At 39.6% G+C, this 21,070-nt stretch overlaps 1 protein-coding gene across 3 annotated transcripts in view; it reads right to left on the bottom strand.

Annotated features, from left to right (window-relative positions):
* Positions 1 to 21,070, bottom strand: part of rock1 (Rho-associated, coiled-coil containing protein kinase 1) — a 205,184-nt gene that overhangs the window by 109,293 nt on the left and 74,821 nt on the right. For all 3 annotated transcript variants that reach the window (XM_072570409.1, XM_072570407.1, XM_072570408.1), the window contains 4 exons: positions 17,188 to 17,332; positions 16,204 to 16,342; positions 12,715 to 12,806; positions 7,683 to 7,842 (listed from right to left, as the gene is read on the bottom strand). In XM_072570409.1, the coding sequence (XP_072426510.1) occupies positions 7,683 to 7,842; positions 12,715 to 12,806; positions 16,204 to 16,342; positions 17,188 to 17,332 (536 nt within the window). The remainder of the gene's footprint in view (positions 1 to 7,682; positions 7,843 to 12,714; positions 12,807 to 16,203; positions 16,343 to 17,187; positions 17,333 to 21,070) is intronic.

The raw sequence follows: 21,070 nt of genomic DNA, 5'->3' as shown, positions 1-21,070 counted from the left end.
ACTTATTTTGGGTTGATTCAGTCTTAAAAATACCTTTGACAGAATGCATGATAAAATATCAATAGAATACAAAAGTGCAAGAAAGCATAGGCTATTTAAAGTAGTATGGGAAAACATACATGTAGCCACCTAACTCAAGGATGGTAAAAAAAAACCTTACATTTGTAAAATCTTAATATTAAAAAATATCCCAAGGGGTTGAGCAAAGTAAAAGAATGAGGGGTGGTGACTTAAACTTGTTTTAAGAGATGGGTTTTGATTAAGATTTTTAAAAAAGTCATAAGCAGAAAGATGCAACAGGCAAAATCTTTTGTTGCATTCATTTAAAGAAATCAATTAGAACATTACAGCGCAGAACAAGCCCTTTGGCCCTCGATGTTGTGCCACCCTGTGAAACCAATCTGAAGCCCAACTGATGAACTTGTCTCACTGGAGCATTCCACAGCACTTGATGTTGACGGATATTTTTTAGGTCACGTAGGAAAGCTGAAATATGAACAGTTCAGTCCAACTTGGAGAGAATCCTGAGATGAGTGTTAGAACCTTCTAACATATCTAAGCAGCCAATGCCTACTTTAGAATGCTTTAAAACTGCCCAGCCTTGCACAATTAACAGAAATGTTAACAATTAACACGGTAACTTACGGTGGGAACACAAGGCATAACATAGCAAAATTGCTTCTTCTCTGCCTCAAAGTTATGCCTGAAAAACAGGCACTTTGTTGTCCCAAATTCTATGTTGTAAGGAGAGAGCTGAAACAAGGTTGAACAATGTAAGAGTAAGTTTCCTGATTTAAAGGAATAAGTGGGGAATGCAGAAAAGACCAGAATCAGAGGTGAATGGAACAAAGCATGAACTCTGGAAAAAGTTTTGGAAGTAGAATGGGGTGATGCTATGAAAATGTTTGGTTGAGATTGTTAGTTCAATGCATGGGGCTACTGAGTGGTATTAGTGAGGCTGGCATTTTGGGTAAAGAAAACATGTGGAATAACTTAATGGACATCTTAAAACTGTGAGAGAAATAAATTTAACATATGATTGAAGCATGGTTAAGGATGTCAGCAGTCAAATGGGTCAAGTAAAGGCAACCACAAAGATACATAAAATGTTGCTGGAAACTTGTAACGATGGTTAGAACTCAGATTTGAATGAAACGGAATACTGGTAAAGCACACTATATGGTCCATGCAAAATCTTTGATTTTGGGAGAAGAGAAAATGTAGAACAAGGAAAACACAAATGAGTTTTGACCATTACGGCAGAAAAAGAAACTAACGATAGGATATCTTGGCTGCATTGGTTTAGCTGCAGGTTGAAACATGTAGAACGATTGTTCAGAGTTGGAATCGGAGATGAATACAAGAAAAACACTGTAATCACCATGTTATTGAAGAAAAATGTGCCATCATGTAACCATAGATAATGTTGTACATGACTTTCTGACCAAGTAGACTTGGTGTTATAAACAAAGCAGAAACCGGATTGTAAAAAAAAATGCAGAATCATACAATTTTTAAAAAAATTATGACACAGCAATTGGTCAATTGGACCATCCTGTCTTTGCCAAACAGTAAAAACATGCCAATCTAATTCTAGCTTCTTGCAGTAGGTCAGAGCCTAGCAGACCATGACTCTTCAAAAAGTTTAGATTTCAACTTTTTTTTAAAGAAGTGGTCAGAATTTCTATCTTTACCACCTTTCTAAGAAGTGAGTTTCTCTGAGTTAAAAGCTTTTCCAGATATCCCCTCTAATCTTTGTATCAATTATAATAAATCCATATCCACTATTTTTGACTCCTCGTTGGGGTAAATACCAGTTTCATTACCTAGTTTCTCATTACCTTTCGCAAAAAATGAAATTAAATGCAAAACTTGGAGGACAATGTAGTAGGTTACACTATTAGTGAAAGGACAGAAAACATACTTAAATGGTCAGAAGCCAGATGGGATAACTTCAAAGCTGGGTCACATTAACTGGGCAATATCAAAATGGGCTGGCAACTGAGAGGTTGAAATAGCAGATGTTACAGCTGGGGTGAATTAAGACTGAAGGGTAGCTCGGAACGGGAAGGGACTTGGATTTATCATATACTCCAAGTTAAAGCAATTTACAAGTTTCTTTACTTGGTATTAGAAACAAGAAGGGAATCTGGAGCAACAGGCTTTCAGGGGTAATTTCTCATCAAGATCTGTCAATTGCTTATACTCTAGGATAATCAAAGACCATTGGGAAGATTTGGCCAAGAGGAAGTTGAGAGAATACTTGAAATATTTGACCGAGCTGAGCAGTAAATTAACACCGGATGCACTCATGTGGGAAGCCTTTGGGACTTTTGGTCCAAAATGAAGATTGTATCTCTCAAGAAGTGGGGTTGAATGGTAATATGGCAAGGGCACAATCGTAGATGAATAAGGGAAAACATTAACAGTAGTAATGTCAGGACAGATGTAAGCAAGAGATATAGCAGAAAATGTTTATCCAGAAATAAAATGGAGCAAATTATGTCAACTCAAAGGTTGACATTCCAGAGATGAAAAGGTTACAAGGTTGAGTTATAAAGAATGGCTAGATTGGGTGAGACTTTTCTCAATGGAGGTAGCAGGTTGAGAGGTGACCTGATACGAGTTTATAAAATATTGATGTGTAGATAGAGTTAATAGTAGTTGTCTCTTCCCTAGGATGGAGGATTTCAAGACGGGGGAAGCATTTTTAAGCTAACAGGAGAGTCATAGAGATGTATATCACGGAAACAGACCCTTCGGTCCAACTTGTCCATGCCGACCAGATATCCCAACCCAAACTATTCCCACCTGTCAGCACCTGGTCCATATCCCTCCAAACCTTTCCTATTCATATACCCATCCAGATGCCTTTTAAATGTTGTAATTGTACCAGCCTCCAGCACTTCCTCTGGCAGCTTGTTCCATACACGCACCACCCTCTACATGAAAAAGTTGCCACTTAGGTCCCTTTCAAATCTTTACCCGCTCACCCTAAATCCAAGCGTTATAGTTCTGGACTCCCCCACCCCAGGGAAAAGACATTGCCTATTTATCCTATCCACGCACCTCATGATTTTACAAATGTCTGTAAACTTCCGAAGCTCCAGGGAAAACAGCCCTAGACTATTCAGCCTCACCCTATAGCTCAAATCCTCCAACCCTGGCAACATCCTTATAAATCATTTCTGAACCCTTTTAAGTTTCACAACATCTTTCCGATAGGAAGGAGACCAGAATTGCACACAATATTCCAAAAGTGGTCTAACCAATGTACTGTACAGCCACAACATGACCTCCCAACTCCTATACTCAATACTCTGACCAATAAAGGAAAACACCTTCCTCATTATCCTATCTACCTGCTTTCAAGGAACTATGAACCTGCACTCCGAGGTCCCTTTGTTCAGCAATGTCCGCCTCCGCCCCCGGTCCCCCTCCCCTTCCTCCCAGGGCCTTACCATTAAGTGTGTAAGTCTTGCTCTTATCTGCTTTTCCAAAATGCACCATCTCACATTTATCTAAATTAAACTCCATCTGCCACTCCTCAGCCCATTGGCCCATCTGATCAAGATGCCGCTGTAATCTGAGGTAACCTTCTTCACTGTCCACTACACCTTTAATTGTGGTGTTATCTGCACACTTACAAACTATATCTCCTATGTTCACGTGCAAATCATTTATATAAATGAAGAAAAGCAGTGAACTCAGCACTGATCCTTGTGGCACACCACTAGCCACAGGCCTCCAGTCTGAAAAGTAACCCTTCACCACACCCTCTGTCTTCTACCTTTAAGCCAGTTCTGTATCCAAATGGTCAGTTCTTCCTGTATTCCGTGAAATCTAACCTTGCTAACTAGTCTCCCATGAGGAACCTTGTCGAACGCCCGCCCTCATCAATCCTCTTTGTTACTTCTTCAAAAGCCTCAATCAAGTTTGTGAGACATGATTTCCCACACACAAAGCCAAGCTGGCTATCCCTAATAGGTCCTTTCCTTTCCAAATACATTTAAATCCTGTCTCTCAGGATACCCTCCAACAACTTGCCCACTACCGATGTCAGGCTCACTGGTCTGCAGTTCCCTGGCTTGTCCTTACCATCTTTCTTAAATAGTGGCAACATGTCAGCCAACCTTCAATCTTCCGACACCTCACCTGAGACAATCAATGATACAAATATCTCACTCAGCAAGGGGCCTAGCAATCACTTCTCTAGCTTCCCATAGACTTTTAGGGTACACCTGATCAGGTCCTGGAGATTTATCCACTTTTATGCATTTCAAGACATCCAGTACCACCACCTCTGTAATATGGACATTTTTCAAGATAGCACCATTTATTTCCCCATGTTCTATATCATCCATGTCCTTCTCCACAGTAAACACTGATGCAAAATACTTGTTTAGTATCTCCGCAACTCTTGTGGCTCCACACAAAGGCCATCATACTGATCTTTGAGGGGCCCTCGCTAGCCTCTTTTCCTTAATGTATTTATAAAATCCCTCGATTCTCCATAACCCCATTTGCCAAAGCTATCTCATGTTCCCTTTGTGCCCTCCTGATTTCCCTCTTAAATATACTCCTCCTGCCTTTATACTCTTCTAGGGATTCACTTGATCTATCCTGTCTATACTTGACATACTCTTCCTTCTTTTTCTTAACCAAAACCTCAATTTCTCTAGTCATCCAGCATTCCCTGCACCTACCAGCCTTTCCTTTCACTCTAACATGAATATACTTTCTCTGGACTCTCGTTATCTCATTTCTGAAAGTTTCCTATTTTCCAGCCGTCCCTTTACCTGCGAACATCTGCCCCCAATCAGCTTTTGAAAGTTCTTGCCTAATACCATCAAAGTTGGCCTTCCTCCAATTTAGGACTTCAATTTTTAGATCCGGTCTATCCCTTTCCATCACTGTTTTAAAACTAATGGAATTATGGTCGCTGGCCCCAAAGTGCTCCCCCACTGACACCTCAGTCACCTGCCCTGCCTTATTTCCCAAGAGTAGGTCAAGTTTTGCACCTTCTCTAATAGGTACATCCACATACTGGATCAGAAAATGTTCTTGTTCACATGTAACAAAATCCTCTCCATCTAAACCCTTAACATTATGGCAGTTTTAGTCTATATTTGGAAAGTTAAAATCCCCTACCATAACCACCTTATTAATCTTACAGATAACTGAAATCTCTTTACAAATTTGTTTCTCAATTTCCCACTGACTATTAGGGGGTCTATAACATAATCCCAATAAAGTGATCATCCCTTTTGGATTTCTCAGTTCCAAATATCTTCCCTGTCTGTATTCCCAGGAATATCCTCCCTAAGTACAGCAGTAATGCTATCCCTTATCAAAAACACCACTCCCACTCCTCTCTTGTCCCACTTTCTATCGTTCCTGTAGCATTTGTATCCTGGAACATTCAGCTGCCAGTCCTATCCATCCCTGAGCCACGTTTCTGTAATTGCTATGGTATCCCAGTCCCATGTTCCTAACCATGCCCTGAGTTCATCTGCCTTCCCTGTTAGGTCTCTTGCATTGAAATAATTGCAATTTAATTCATCAGTCCTACCTTATTCTCTGCTTTGTTCCTGCCTGCCCTGACTGTTTGACTCGCGCCCTGTCCCAACCATACCAGTCACAGATCGATCTCTTTCCTCACTATTTCCCTGGGTCTCACGTCCCCACCTTACTAGTTTAAGTCCTCCCGAGCAAGTCTAGCAAATCTCCCTGCCAGTATATTAATTCCCTTCCAATTCAGGTGCAATCCATCCTTCTTGTAAAGCTCACTTCTATCCGAGAAGAGATTCCAATGATCCAGAAATGTGAATCCTTCTCCCCTGCACAGCTCATCAGCCATGCATTCAGCTATCCTCCTGTTCCTACCCTCATAGCTTGTAGGACCAGGAGTAATCCAGGTATTACTACCCTCGAGGATCTCCTTTTTAAATTCTTGCCTAACTTTCTATATTCTCCCTTCAGAATCTTATCCTTTTCCCTCCCTATGTCATTAGTTTCAATGTGTACAATGAACTCCTGCTGATCCCCTTTGAGAACATTCTGCACCCTCTCCAAGATATCCTTGATCCCGGCACCAGGGAGGCAACACACCATGCTGATTGTTTTTGCTGCTGGCTGCAGAAACATCTAGACAGTTCCCTACCGCAATAGATCTCTTGGAACCTGATGTACCCCTCCATTACACTTGAGCCAGCCCAGGTACCAGAAACTTGGCTGTTCGTGCTACATTCCCCTGAAAAAGTATCACCCCTATATTTTCCAAAACAAAACAGCATACTTGCTTGAGATGGGGATAGCCACAGGAGACTCCTGCACTACCTGACTGTATCTGTAGCTTTTCTCTCTTCCTATAACTGCCTTCCATCACACCCCCTATCTCTTGTAAATTCCTCATTGCCTCTAACTGCTGCTCCAATTGTTCCATACTCTGAAAGGATTCGCAATCAAAGACACTTCCTGCAGACATAATCATTAGTAACATGGAAACTCTCCCTAAGTTCCTACATCTGACAAGAGCATATCACTTTACTAAAGGCCATCTCTGCTCCTTCACAATCTACAGACACAGAAAACTGTCTTACTGCTCTTAAAAATAAACACACAGCTCCAGGCTATCTTAGTACTTATGGTTTATATTTTTAAATTTAATCAAGGAGACAGATCTCAATAAAACATAATAAAGGAAGAACCCACTCTACTCACTACTGTCGACTTACAGCAAGTTTACACGTAAAAACTATGCACTTGTCTGTTCCTGTGCTGTGAGCTCTCCAACATAGGTTCCTACAAGGTCAGCTGTGAATTTCACTGTTTGTTAATTTTTCCTTGACTCACTCCGATGTCCAGACATACATGAACTCAAACAGCAAAGGCAGTAACTGTGCAGATTCACTTCTGTGTCAGTTACCAGTGTAGGTTTCTTTCTCTCTCTCCCCCTCACTGACCACGTGGTCACTGACTTTTGTTTGTTTTCCTCCTCTTAAAAGTGCCGTTGTTTGATCTTTTTCCCCCAAAGTTCCAAAACAATGCAACAGTAAGTGCTGCTCCTGGAATTCGAGGAAATCACCTCCAGCACCTAATATACCTCAAAAAAGGAGTTGCTCTTAAATCCACAACTTTTTCCCATTCTCCATCTTGGATTGCCCAGAGATGGAAAGAAAAGACATGAGGGGCAAATAGTTTACACAGAGGATGATTTGCATGAGGAATAAAGATCCTGAGGAAGTGACGGATGTGGGGACAATTACAACATTTAAAAGATATTCGGATAAGTGCGTGAATATGAAAGGTTTGGAGGGATGTGGCCAGGAGCAGGCAGGTGGGACTAATTTAGTTTGGGATTATGTTTGGCATGGATTACTTGGACCGAAGGGTCTGTTTCCGTGCTGTATGACTCTACGGAAAAGTCAAGGTGCAGCTAACTCTAAGAAATTATATTGTAGGTGAGGTTAACATGAGCCTGTAAGCACACAAAGCAGAGTAGAAGAAATATGGAAAATTTAGGCACTGGTTCATCAGTAAAGATGAGTAGTTGTTCATTTAGGCCTTGTTGCTGATTTTATAAATTTATATCCCTTTATTAATGAGGAACATGTTGCAGTCAGCGAATTTTATATCATCCTTAAAGCAAGATGTTTGTATTTCAACTTCGCGATACTTACTGATTATCTCTGTAGTATGTGAAGCCTACAAAAGGTAACTGATTGCCAACAAAGGCTTTTGGTATAGGAAATGTTTCTTCTTCGCCCTTATCTTCTTCCAGATCATCAAAATTGCTAGTGTCGATGTCACTACTTAGCTCAGGCACAACTGGTGCAGAACCTATAATGAAATACAGATGTTGACTAATTGCATTAAAAACTGGGACATAAAATTAAAAGAATGATATTCAATTGAGACTGTTCTGCCATTCAACCAGGGCATGATTTATCCCGACCCACATTCAATACTCTTGTCTAACAAACATTTACCAATCTTATGCTTGAATTTTTTTAAAAAAGACAAATATACAAGGCCTGTGAAGAAGGAGTTTCCAGATTTGTAATATCCGTCCTATGAAAGGAGAAATGCTGCCTAAGTTGCTCCTAGATGGCTTAGCTTTAATTTGAAGATTATTTTCTTGGTTCCAGATTTTCCAATTAGCGGAAATAATTTCTCAGCTAATTAATCCATCCAGTAATGTTTATCAGTCTAAATACTTAGATTACCCCTCCAACTTCTAAATTTAAGGGAATAAAATATAAATTTATGTCACCTATTTTCATAATGTAATATTTTAAACTAGAGTAGAATTCTGATTAATTAACGTTGGACATCTTGCAACCTCCGACATCTATTCTGAGGCTCAGTGTGAAAAACTGATGTTGTCTTTCAGGCAGGCTATTCCAAAATCACTGTGCATGAAAGAATCACTTGCTCACTCTTATTACAAACCCCTTTGTGATAAATCACAATCTTACATTAGTCTTACAGTACTCTTATATTTAAGCACTTACCTTTTACAGATTAACGTACATGGAAATCTAAATTTCCTTTGCTTTATCCAAAGTCTCTCACCAATTTATATTTCTCTAGTCCACAGAAGATGACCTAAAAAATCAGTATGATTTCTGTTCCTAAATTATTTTTACTGTTATATTGTATAGTACGATAGTACATTTAACTTGCAGTAAACTTTGTTTTATCCAGAAATCTGGAATTCTTTGAAACTTCTTTTTTAAGACTGTATTTATTGCCAACACAGTGATCAGTGTGGTCAGAGATAGCTCAAAGTTGTAAGGGATGCAGTCCCTCAGCAGTGATGAGGGTAGCAGTGACCAGCAGGATGGCCCAGAAAGGCAAACCAGAAGGCGCTGCTGCACCATCACAACAACATGTGCAGCCCTGATGTTGGTAGCACATATCCCACTCTTTTAAAAACCAGTTACTTTCAGTGTTTAAATAATGTATTCTTCAAAACTCTAATCATAAATGTAGATTCACTGGGGTTGTTCTTCAACCTTAAATTTAAACTATTGGCTCAGATTTTATTATGTTCAGATTTGGAGCAAATGCCAGTAAAATTGACCACTGTTTTTGTTTGAAGCAAGTTTGTAGGTCATTCTGTCAATTGCGGTGTCAGCCAAGCTTTGAGTTGCTGGAATTGTGCTGTAACACTTTCAAGTGCTCTGGTCTTCATTTACCCAGTTATTTCCCCCTTCTCCTTATACACAGAGCAGCATCTTATCTTGTGACCAGAGTAACATGATTTCCTACTAATCAATATTTCTTTAACTGGCACTATCTATTCCTCGGACATGCAGGATAACAAAGATTTTACTGTTAAAAGGAATGAAAAGAGGGGGAAAAAAACAAACGCAGGAAGTGTGAAATGAAAGCACAAATGTTTAAAATGCGCAAGACTCTGTAGGTACCTAAATAACCCTGAAAAGACACAATGCTATTCTAGATGCAAACCCATATTCCCACTTTCCTTTCTAATGTTAGTTTTAACAAATAATCCAGCCCCCACACTGTGATGTAAATACACCCATCAAACATTTCAGTTTCTGTGAAAAGAGGAGGAATGTTTTCTGTCAGAAGTGAGCATTCATGATCATTGACTTAGTCTACTGTTCTCTTATTCCACTTTGGTCAGTCCTATTAACTGGCTTATTGGTCTTCTAATTTCCAGTTTCAACAGTTCTTCAACTGAAGTACTAACATATTTCCTCTTTGCAGATGCTGATTTTCCAATCAACTATCGCTTGAGAGTTCACTAATGTATCTTGTCTTCAGTTTTACCAACATTGTGATCTTTGAAACTGTTAACCTTGCTTTCATACTCATCTCATCACTAGGCTCCTTGAATTCTGGTTTCCTTTGCGTCTCCAACTTTAACTGAACCACCATTGGCAGTTGCACCTTTAGTTGCCCAAGTGCTCAGCTCTACAATTTTCTGCCTGAATACCTCTCTCTCTTTCCTCTCCATTCTCCTTAAGGCATTCTTTGCCCAAACTTTAGCTCAAATACTAATATCTCATCCTGTGTCTCAGTGACAAATATGATCCTACAAAACACCCTAAAATACTTAAGGTGGTGTATAAATAGAGGTTGTGGTTGTGTTTCAAATATATTTTTGCTTCAGATTTCTGGTATGTGGAATATTTTCTCCTTTTGTAAAATATCTATGGTCTTTATTTCAGGCTAGGAGGAAGTGAGGAGTAAAGGGCTTATATCCGAAACATCGATTCTCCTGCTCCTCGGATGCTGCCTCATTTGCTCTGCTTTTCCAGCATCACACTCTCAACCCTTTATTTCAGATAGTTAGCTTTAATAGAATGTATTTTGTGGCACAAAAGCATAAGGCACTAGAATCAGTTTATGGGTCAGACAGCATTTGTGGTGACAAGTGTACTCTTTGCGCAGACTTCAAACACAAGATTTCTGCATAATTGGATGCTATGAGAACATGTCCTTTCTGTGCTGTCAGCTCCAGCAGTTAGTTGCAATCGGCAAAGTGACTGAAAATAGTTTCTTTGAATTACTGAGCCTTGTATTTAGTACATGCAGAACAATAATTTGGAGGTTACGATATCTAATATAACTGGTCATCCATTGTCTATTAAAATAAACTATGCTAAAGACTAGAATAAGAAATATTCTACAAGTGAGAAATGTGAACTAATCACTGAGAAATAAATCCATTTTTCTATTCAGTTTACCTGAATAAATTATGGGTCAAAATTCTTGGATGTTGCTGGAACTGTATTCATCAAGGCATGTAGAGAATATTTCATCACACTTCTGACTTGTGCTTATAAATGGTGGACATGCTTTGGGGAGTTACCTGCTGCTCGTGGTGAGATTTGAACCAGGTCTCCAAATATTATCCAAGGCCCTGGGTTACTAGTCGAGTAATAATACCACTGTACCATTTTCTTCCTTCAGCCAGCATTAGTTCTTAAATATTTTACTACTGTTTTCTATATTAGAATTCCATTAGCTTTTTAAAAAATGTTGTGTCATTACAAAAAGGTAACAGAACATAAAGCCAAGAGGTTACGATGAGATTTTTAAAAATGTATTCACAAGGTCTGGACTTGCGAGAAATTCCACATTCCACAATTTACTCCACATTCCCATGCAATTTGGAGGCTTTCTAGGTTATTGGAGAAGCAGTTCGGAGTAGCAGTTTCAGATAGTCAGAATTTCCTCTCCACAGGACACTAGTTTGTGGAGGCAGGGCAGGGTACGACTTCTGGTTTCACGGCCATCATTGCTCAAATACCCTTTTTATGTTAGATTTATTTAGCTAAGTTCCATGGAGAGATTGGAGCTCATGGCTCTAGATGATTACACCAGGCATGTGTAATAACCATGAACAATATGTATTACAAACCATGTTAACATAACTTTTATTTTACCTTACCATCTTTAAACCTTACTACATCTAATGTCTGTGCTGCACTGGGTTCCATACAATGAGGATATTAAAGCTTTTAAAAGACTAAAACACTAATTCTAAATGATATTGGTCAATAAAAGTGCTTATGAAGTTATTAAAAATTATGGGACAGGTCAGAAAGGTATTTACAGTTTCCAGTAGTCAAGAGGTCTAAATGAATGGTTGGAGATAGTGAGAACTGTAGATGCTGGAGAGTCAAAGTGGATAAAGCGTGGAGCTGGAAAAAAGCACAACAGGTCAGGCAGCACCAGAGAAGGAGGAGAGTTGACGTTTAAGGTCGGAATCTTGAAAGGTTCCAACCTGAAATGTTGACTCCCCTTCTCTGGTGCTGGCTGATCTGCTGCGCTTTTCCAGCTCCACTCTTACCCACTCTAAATGAATGGTTCTCAACCAGGTTCTGCAGCATCCAAGAGTCTTTGGGAAAGCTTATCAAATCAGTATCTTTCAAAAATAAAATGAGATTAGTGCAGCAAAAGGTCAGTGATGTATAATGTTCACATTGCAAAGTAATGGGCAGAAATATAGGTTAAAAAGTGCAAAAGAATACGTGGCTAATATGTGCTTGAGAACAATGTGGCAGCTGATCAAACAATCTGCTGCTACCAGGAGATCATTTCCTATATCCAGGTTGCAGGCATCATTCACATGAGATGGATTTTTCGCAAGTTGAACTTTCTTACATCAAGAAGTGAAACATTGTGATCCTTATGATATTACGTGTAGGATCTTGCATGCATTTGCTGCTTGTTTTCACCTCGTGACAGAAGCTACACATAATAGTTGCAGGGAATTTAGACAATTTTTATAAGGCAGAGCCATACAAACAAGAAGATCAAGAATCCTTTGCCTTTATTAAAGGGCCAAGAAAATAGATACAGATTTTCTGCAATAACAGAAACCTAGAATTTTTAAAAGAATTGCCAAATGCAAATCTAGGAAAATAGTTCAGATAGAAATGTTGTTGCTGTTCTTTAGTCCTGTATGCATTTTAAAACGTTGTATTTTAAGATACCGAGGCAATACAATTTTCAATTTGGCAGTTAAGAAGAACACTGGGGGTTTTTTAAACACATGAAACACAAATGCTGTCAAGTCTTCTATTTGCAATAATTCAACAGGTTGCGATATGAAGCTATAGCTGAAGTGGTGTAACAGAAATAACTGATGAACAAATGCTAATTGCTTTGATATCACTCTAAAACTAAAATACACAATGCACCATACAAGAAACATTTATGGAAACTTACTCTCTCTGATATTTTCCCATGTCCATTGATCATTTCGGAAGAAATGATGCCGTTTGATCTCTGCCACACCATTTCGACCTAATCTTATTTCCCTAATGAGAAGAAGATATTAAAAATCTATTACCAAGCCAATGCTACAGTTCATTTCCAGGAAAATGTACAGCATATATAAGCACTACAGTCATAGAGATGTACAGCATGGAAACATACCCTTCAGTCCAACCCGTCCATGCCGACTGGATACCCCAACCCAATCTAGTCCCCCCTACCAGCACCCGGCCCATTTCCCTCCAAAAGTTTCCTATTCATATACCCATCCAAATGCCTCTTAAATGTTGCAATTGTACCAGTCTCCACCACTTCCTCTGGCAGCTCATTCCATACACATACCACCCTCTGCATGAAAAGGTTGCTCCGTAGGTCTCTTTTATATCTTTCCCCTCTCACCCTAAACCTATGCCCTCTAGTTCTGACTCCCCGACACCAGGGAAAAGACTTTGCCTTTCTACCCTATCCATGTCCCTCATAATTTTGTAAACCTTCTAGAAGGTCACCCCTCAGCCTCCGACGCTCCAGGGAAAACAGCCCCAGCCTGTCCAGCCTCTCCCTATAGCTCAAATCCTCAAACCCTGGCAACATCCTTGTAAATCTTCTCTGAACCCTTTCAAGTTTCACAACATCTTTCCAATAGGAAGGAGACCTGAATTGCAATATTCCAACAGTGGCCTAACCAATGTCCTGTACAGCCGCAACATGACCTCCCAACTCCCATACTCAATACTCTGACTAATAAAGGAAAGCATACCGAACTCCTTCTTCACTATCCTATTTACTTGCAACTCCACTTTCAAAAAGCTATGAACTTGCACTCCAAGGTCTCTTTGTTCAACAACACTCCCTAGGACCTTATCATTGAGTGTATAAGTCCTGCTAAGATTTGCTTTCCCAAAACGCAGCACCTTGCATTTATGTGAATTAATTCCATCTGCCACTTCTCTGCCCATTGGCCCATCTGGTCAAGATCCTGTTATAATCTTAAGTAACCCTCTTCGCTGTCCACTACACCTCCAATTTTGGTGTCATCTGCAAACTTATGAACTGCACCTCTTATGCTCGCATCCAAATCTCAAAAACAACCCTCCACCACCACCCTCTGTCTTCTACCTTTGAGTCAGTTCTGTATCCAAATGGCTAGATCCCCCTGTATTCCGTTAGATCTAAACTTCCTAATCAGTCTCCCCTTGTCAAACGCCTTACTGAAGTCCATATAGATCATATCTACCGCTCTGCCCTCATCAAGAGTCTTTGTTACTTCTTCAGAAATCTTAATTGTTTGTCAGACATGATTTCCCACTCACAAAGCCATGTCGATTCTCCCTAATCAGTCCTTGCCTTTCCAAATACATGTACACCCTGTCCCTCAGGATTACCTCCAACAACTTGCCCATCACCAACGTCAGGTTCACTGGTCTATAAGTTCCTTGGCTTGTCCTTACCACCCTTCTTAAACAGTGGCACCATGTTAGCCAACCTCCAGTCTTCTGGTACCTCACCTGTGACTATCGATGACACAAATGTCTCAGTAAGAGGCTCAGCAATCACTTCTCTAGATTCCCACAGAGTTCTGGGGTACACCTAATCGGGTCCTGGGGATTTATCCACCTTTACCCGTTTCAAGACATCCAGCACTTCCTCCTCTGTAACATGGACATTTTGCAAGATGTCACCATCTATTTCCCTACAGTCTATATCTTCCATATCCCTTTCCACAGTAAATACTGATGCAAAATACTCAATTTAGTATCTTCCCCATTTTCTGCAGCTCCACACAAAGGCCGCCTTGCTGATCTTTGAGGGGCCCTATTCTCTCCCAAAAACAATTTATACATTCATCGCAAATCAATTCAATTTAAAGCCATGAGCAATCCTTTATTTGTATTCTTCTGTAAGCCATAATTGACAGTTAATTGCGCTTTTCTTTTAAACTAAATCCCTACTAAGAACAACATTTTTGAAGAGTTCTGTTTTTGTGTTCAAAACATTTATTGGTAAATGCTTGAATTAGAACCCAGGTATTCACATGATTTCAATATGGGAGTCTGCATGTTTTGAAAAAAAAATTCATATGCTGCAGAACAATTGTACAACCTTTGCATTTTTGTTTCATTAGTTGCAGAGCTTTTTAGGAAACCTGGAAAGAGGGTGTTAAAGAATATTTTCTCCAGTCATGATAGAATACAAATAAGTTAACTATAATGCCATTATTTCACAATCGTGGGTCAAAATCCTAGAATTTTCTTTCCAAACAGCTCTGTGGATGTATCTATAAAAGATGGACTATAGTGGTTCAAGAAGTTGGCTCACCATCACCAGTTCAAGAGCAATTAGCAATGGGCAACTATTGCTGGCCTTGCAAGCAATACTTGGATCCAATTAAATAATTTAAATATGTAATATCATAGTATTAAATGGAAACAAAGAACTGTGGATGCTAGAAATCTGTAACAAACCAAAACTCAACAGGTCTGGCAGTATCCGTGGAGAGAATACAGAGTTAACATTTCAAGTCCAGTGACCCTTCAGAACTATTGCCAGATCGGCTCAGTTTCATCAGCAATTTGATTTTGTTCATTTCATGTTTCATAGAATTAATTGGCCTCATTGCACTGCAATCTTTTGGAATGTAAATACAGACTTTTAATTAGTTTCTTCTTGTTATGACAGCCCAGGAATAAAAGGTGAACTCATTTGTTTAGTATCTCTATTGGATCTATTTGATCAATCATTTTGTATTTCAAGATAATATATTGAGGAGAATGGTGGCACAGTGGTTAGCCTCTGCCTCACAGCGTCAGAGACCTGGGTTCAATTCCCACCTCAGGCGACTCTCTGTGTGGAGTTTGCACATTCTCCCTGTGTCTGCGTGGGATTCCTCTCGGAGCTCCGGTTTTCTCCCACAATCCAAAAAAAATGTGCCGGTTAAGTGAATTGGCCATGCAAAATTGCCCGTAGTGTTAGGTGAAGGGGTAAATGCAGCGGAATGGGTCTGAGTGGGTTGCGCTTCGGTGGGTCGGTGTGGACTTGTTGGACTGAAGGGCCTGTTTCCACACTGTAAGTAATCTAATCTGATGGGTGGCACAGTGGCACAGTGGTTAGCACTGCTGCCTCACAGCGCCAGAGACCCGGGTTCAATTCCCGCCTCAGGCTACTGACTGTGTGGAGTTTGCACATTCTCCCCGTGTCTGCGTGGGTTTCTTCCGGGTGCTCCGGTTTCCTCCCACAGTCCAAAAATGTACAGGTTAGGTGAACTGACCATGCTAAATTGCCCGTAGTGTTAGGGGCAGGAGTAAATGTAGGGGAATGGGTCTGGGTGGGTTGCACTTCGGCGGATCGGTGTGGACTTGTTGGGCCAAAGGGCCTGTTTCCACACTGTAAGTAATCTAATCTAATCTAGTCTAAATGTCCCCTCCATTTACTGTCTTTTTATACCTGTCAGTAAGGAATGCACAAATAAGGCTTTTTGCATCCTTGGATATTTCACTGTCTTCAGGAAATGTCAATGAGTTTTTGTGATTCATGATTTTGCTGTAAGTTCCAACTAGTGAGTCTGCATAAAAGGGTGTGTCACCTACAAAGAAAAAAAAATCATTATTATGGATTAGTTCAATTATAAGCTTCACCAACATTAACCACAGATTAGAAACAAGAACAGCAGATTATAAACAATTTACATTTTTTTTCTGGTATACTGTCATCTCAATGACTAATTCCAATACTCTTCAACACAATCCCACTGAATAGCACAAGCTGTTGGATTAAATATTAGTATAAAGTATGATACCAATAGCTTAACTGCACCAAAATCATAAAAATTGATCACTGTACTCTATGGATTATGTTTGTTGATAACCTAATGAGAATTAAATCTAATTTTAATACAGATTTAATATTAAAGCATTCAATTGAAAGAAAACTCCTAAATGTGCAAAACGTGCATTTATTGTTATAGGGTTAGCCAATACCCTCAAGTTTCCTTTTGAAAACTATTTTAGCTGATTGAGTTATGAGAATTGTGGTGCACTTTGAGTTTTGAGAATCAGTGTGTACAAGGACAATTTATAGGACAATGAAAGCTACACCAGAGCATGCCAAGTGGAGTGGAACTCTTGTCCAGTCAAGTCATTTTAAAATGAGCATGATTTCTCAGACAGCTTTGATTTGTCCCAGGACTAACCCAAAAGTATTACTGGTTGTGCTAATATCGCTTAATTTTACTATTTACATTCACAAGGCACTTATTAACTCTGCTCCTTAATCTGAATCTTACTGAAGAAAGTTGGCATTTTCCTTCAAAACGCAACACACAAAATAATATGCAGTTATGGACACTGATTTTTAGTTTCAAACTAAAAACTGTAAAACATAATTAACAATTAAACATATTTGCATTTAATATAACATTTTATTACTCACCAACAAGCATTTCATACAGGAACACTCCAACTGACCACCAATCACACTCTCTCCCATAATAACCATCTCCTCCTTGAGACTTCAGCACCTCGGGGGAAATATAATCCGGAGTCCCTACTGCAGTGTCACATCGTACCATCCCTTCCTGCAATAACAAAGAAAATAGTTAGCTAGCACAACTTGCACCTATAAAACTTAATAAACTATCTTAAAATTTCATTAAGAATTATGAAACAAAATTTGACACTAAAAGGCACATAACAGATATTGGGCCGGTGCTGAAATAGCCAGAGCTTATGGTTTAAGCAGCTGAAAGCATGACAATTAATGGTGGTGCAATTAATAACGGAGTGTGCTCAGAAAGACAATTAAAAGTGTGAGCACACATAAGAACTAGGAAGGAAAGATGAGTAGTTAGCAGGTTTTCTTTTCAAAATCCAATTTTGTGATCCGTCGTTGGCTGGCCCAACCCTAGTTGCCCTTGAGAAGGGGATAATGAGCTGCCTTCTTGAGCCACTACAGACCACCTGTTGTGGGGTGACACACAATGCCATTAGGAAAGGAATTAGTTGGATCGGGTCTGAGTAACATCAGGCAGCATGGTGGCACAGTGGTTAGCACTGCTGCCTCACAGCGCCAGAGACCCGGATTCAACTCCTGCCTCAGGCGACTGACTGTGTGGAGTTTGCACATTCTCCCAGTGTCTGCGTGGGTTTCCTCCGGGTGCTCCGGTTTCCTCCCACAGTCCAAAGATGTGCAGGTTAGGTGAATTGGCCATGCTAAATTGCCCGTAGTGTTAGGTAAGGGGTAATGTAGGGGTACGGGTGGGTTGCACTTCAGCGGGTCGGTGTGGACTTATTGGGCCGAAGGGCCTGTTTCCACATTTTAATGTAATCTAAATCTAAAAAAAAAATCAGCTCAGAGAAATCATAAGGATAGAAACATCAGGATGGTGCAAAATTGGGAGGAATTTTGGGCAAAATGATTTGACAGTCCAGGCTCAGGGAAAGAAACAACTGAGGTAGCTTAATGATGGGGTCAATTTTTCTAACAAAAGGGATCCTTGAGTTAACTGATTTTCCCATTAAGTAAAAACGTTTGATTTAATATGATAGAGTACAGAATGCAATCTTAAGTAAAGAAAGATTTAGATGAAAAAGCTGTAATAACTCATGTTCTGAAATGGCACTCTTGCCTAAGTACAAATATCTTGGATTCAAACCTAATTGTAAGATTGAGTATTTAATCTAATCTAACACTCCAGGCCAAAGATAAAGAAATACTGATTTGTCCAATGTACAATTTTTAGAATGAAGTCTGCTCAGATGGATGAAAAAGGTAAACTTAATCAATTAGCCAAACAACCACAACAAATATTTCTGGTCACTTACATGCAAACTGGTGGTTTGCTTGCATAACCAAGGTGACCACGCTTCAAAAGTAATCATTTGTTTTGAAGGGGTTAAATTAATAAAGGTTAAAGCTTGAGCCATATTGTTAGTAATACATAAGCTTGTAAAGTACATAAGGACTAACAAAGAAAGACTGTCAAGATTAACAAGGCCTTGGGTAGAAACAAACAGTGCCTACAAAGTATGTGGGGAAACAGATAATATGAGACATATAGAAAGTGAAGTGTGGGATTATAATTGTAATTGTGATATGCAGGCTGTAATCTGTAGAAAGCTTGAAGGAATTTTGTAAATTTTCACAGTGAGTTTTTATCAGCGTTTAAGCTCCTCTTCAAGCAAGCTGGAAATAAACGACTTATTTATTCTAAGGCAACTTACTATTTAAATGGAGAGAAAATTCAAAATGCTTCAGTACTGAGTTTCCTTGTGCACTAATTGCAGAAAGGTCATATGCAGGAATAAGCAGAGTAAATGGAATTTTGACATTTATTGTTAAAGGAACAGAGCATAGAAGTAGGGAAGTTTTGCTGCAACTTTACAAGGCATTGGTGAGACAGCACCTGGAGCATTGCATACAAGTTTTGCTGAGAAAGCAGGCCAACATTTCGTGTATAGACGGCTCTTCATCACAGAGCTAACACGAAGTGTGGAGGGGGCAGCACTTATGCAATAGTAGGGAGGGGCTGAAGAGTTCAGATTAAGTGATGAGAGGTCATTAAAATCACTGGATTTGAATTATCAACATCCTTTCTCCCCCAGTACTCCACACCTACACCTCCCCCATCCCTCACCTCGTCAACTCTTGCATAAATGCTGCCCCTTCCACACTTCACGTCAGCTCTGATGAAGAGTCAACTAGACTCGAAATGTCATCTTGCTTTCTCTCCACGGATACTGTGCCTGGCCTGCTGTGAACTCCAGCATTTTTTGTTTTCAGTACAGATTCCAGAATCTCCGAGTAAGTTGCTCCTATACAGTTTGGTCTCTTACTTGATGAATGATGTAATTGCATTGGAAACATTTCAGAGAAGGTTCAGTAGATTAATTCCAGAGATGAGGAATTTTACTTATAAGCAGAAATTAACCAGCTTAGGCCAATATTCTTTAAAGTTTAGGAGAATGAGAGGGGAGTTAATTCAGGTACACAAGATGCTAAAGGCGATTTACAAATAGATGTTACTCCTTATGGGACAATCTAGGATGAGAGGTCATAACTTAAGGCAGATATAGTACAAAGATGAGGACAAATTACTTTTCTCAAAAGCTCGTGAACCTGTGGCATTCACTGCCCCAGAGTGAAGTGAACACTGGGACACTGAATAAATTTCAGCAGATAGACAGATTTTTAATTACCAACAAAAAAAATCATTAATACACACCACTTTAAAATGCAAATGCCTAAACTTCATTTTCAGTGTATCTAGGGAGAGAAGAACAACTGCAACAGAAGTACCATCATGTGGAATTCTAAGGTCACTACTGACTAGAAATTTAACTGGAGCAAACACATAAATACAGTCGCTGCATAAAATGGTGTGGAATGCAAGTGCTGCAGAATTATGCAGTCCACTCGAGTGGCAGTCCATTCAACTGGCATTCCACCCACCATGTTAAATATTCACTTGCTCCATCACCAGCTTTCTGTACCATCTATCATGCACCACAGAAATTTGTCAAGCTTTGCTCCAAACATCCTTCAAACCTACTAACACATCCGCATTGAACGAAATGGGCAGCAGACAAATGGGAAAATGACCAATTGCAAGCTCCTTTCCAAGTGACAAACAACTTGGCAACGTATTGTCATTCCTTCAGTCACTGGGCGAAGAACCCGGAACTCCTTCGTTATCAGCACAATCGGTCTACCTGCACCCAATAGATTGCTGCTGTTTAAACAAGAGGCTGATATCTTCTCAAAGGCAATAAAGGATGGGTAATAATTGCCACCCCATGAATGAATAAACTATAAGCACCAGCAATAAATATATGTAACAGGAGTAGGAGAAAAGCTTCTAACCAACACATGCATAACAAGAAGATCTACATTCCTTCCTTCTGCAGTATCAGAGGAATTTAGATTTGAATACGCATGACAGAAAGACAATGAAAATGCAGATCTTCGTAAGCCAGAAAGAATTATTACTAACATTCATAGGAGTCAGTGAGGACTGTGACAAATTACAGGGAGACATTACTTAACTTGCAGCTCCGGCAAATATTTAACAAATCACAGATAAATGTGTGATAAAACTGATTGGTAAAACAAGGAGGTCACTTATGACTTGCAAGATGAAAGTCTAGATGGGGTAGAAGCACAAAAGAACCTCGGAATACAAATACATCAATCACTAAATGTTGTGCCACAGCTTAGTAAGGCTATTACTGAAAAAAAGCAAAGCAAGATTTGGGTTTTTTGCCTAGAGAGAGAGATTTAAAAGTGAGCAAGTTATATTAAACCTGTAAAGCATCTT

This window comes from Chiloscyllium punctatum, chromosome 5 (assembly GCF_047496795.1).
Source record: "Chiloscyllium punctatum isolate Juve2018m chromosome 5, sChiPun1.3, whole genome shotgun sequence".
In the NCBI taxonomy this organism is placed as follows: Eukaryota; Metazoa; Chordata; class Chondrichthyes; order Orectolobiformes; family Hemiscylliidae; genus Chiloscyllium; species Chiloscyllium punctatum.
This window is presented reverse-complemented; position numbering and strand designations above follow the sequence as displayed.